Source organism: Myotis brandtii, unplaced genomic scaffold (assembly GCF_000412655.1).
Source record: "Myotis brandtii unplaced genomic scaffold, ASM41265v1 scaffold17, whole genome shotgun sequence".
NCBI classification, from domain to species: Eukaryota; Metazoa; Chordata; class Mammalia; order Chiroptera; family Vespertilionidae; genus Myotis; species Myotis brandtii.
The window spans coordinates 1,076,832-1,077,980 of NW_005356259.1; the positions used below are offsets into that span (position 1 = coordinate 1,076,832).

At 50.7% G+C, this 1,149-nt stretch overlaps 1 protein-coding gene across 6 annotated transcripts in view; it reads left to right on the forward strand.

Moving 5' to 3' along the window:
• Positions 1-42: 42 nt before the first annotated feature.
• The window catches only part of ATXN7L1 (ataxin 7-like 1), a 224,667-nt gene continuing 223,560 nt past the window's right edge, over positions 43-1,149 (forward strand). For all 6 annotated transcript variants that reach the window (XM_014536936.1, XM_014536938.1, XM_005862875.2 and 3 more), the window contains exons 1-2: positions 43-257; positions 772-840. In XM_014536936.1, coding sequence (XP_014392422.1) covers positions 77-257; positions 772-840 — 250 coding nt within the window. In that variant the 5' untranslated portion in view covers positions 43-76. The remainder of the gene's footprint in view (positions 258-771; positions 841-1,149) is intronic.

Consider the following 1,149-nt stretch of genomic DNA (forward strand, 5'->3'; position numbering starts at 1 on the left):
TCTGCCCGCCCCCTCCTCCCCTCCCTCCCTCCCTCCCGCCCGCGTTCAGAGCACTCAATGTCGGAACGTTCCGAAGATGACGTCGGAGCGTTCTCGAATCCCGTGTCTCTCGGCTGCTGCTGCCGAAGGAACAGGGAAAAAGCAACAAGAAGGAAGAGCAATGGCGACACTGGATCGCAAAGTGCCCAGTCCGGAGGCGTTTCTGGGCAAACCCTGGTCCTCCTGGATCGACGCCGCCAAATTACACTGCTCCGACAGTAAGAACCCCACCGCCTCCTCCTCCTTTTATTATCCTGTAACCTTTCCATTCACCTAGAGCCACTGGGAAAAAGTGTGTGTGTGAGAGAGAGAGTGGCCCCCGGTGTCCTCCATGCTTCTCCCTCTCTCTCTAAATAAATACACACAGAGACAGATCATCAGTGCACAGAGAGAGGCCCTGCTGCCAGGGCTGTCTGTCTGTCTGTCTGTGCCCGGCTCCCCGTGGCAGCCCGCGGGGTGGGCTTTCACAGCCCCATGGTGTATCTGTTTAAAAGGCTACTCTGTTGCTGCTTGCATAGTTTTTTTGGTACCTATCTGGGCCAGGTAGATGGAAATCCGGACTTGGGAGAAAACGTCGCATTGTCAATTTTGGAAAGATTTTCATATACAGTATTTATATCCATCTGTTTGCAAATAAACACTCTCCCTGCCCCCCTTGACTTTGGCTTCCCCCCCCCTTTTTTCGCCCTTTTCCCTTATTTTCTTTTTTTCTTTTTTCTTTTTCATCTGCAGATGTAGATTTAGAAGAGGCTGGAAAGGAGGGTGGAAAAAGCAGGGAGGTTATGAGGCTTAATAAAGAAGGTAAGTGGAGCTACTGGCATTTTAGTGTTAGCATGTGTGGCAGAGATCTTCACAGGATTTCGACTATATTGTGAATTGTTCTGCTGGTTACAGAGTGACTAAGGCTTGTCAAAAATTGAGCACGCCCAGGTGTCTGCTGCTTCGCGTTAACTTCTTCCAAAGTATAAATACAACTGGGGGGTAAGGAGGGGGAGACTGTTGGAGGCAGAAGTTTACTGCACTTCAGTTGGAGTCCACGTTTGGACCTGCTGATGCCTATCTGCCATTCGCATTTGCAGCATCATTGCCAAAGGTGGTGGTGGTGGTGGG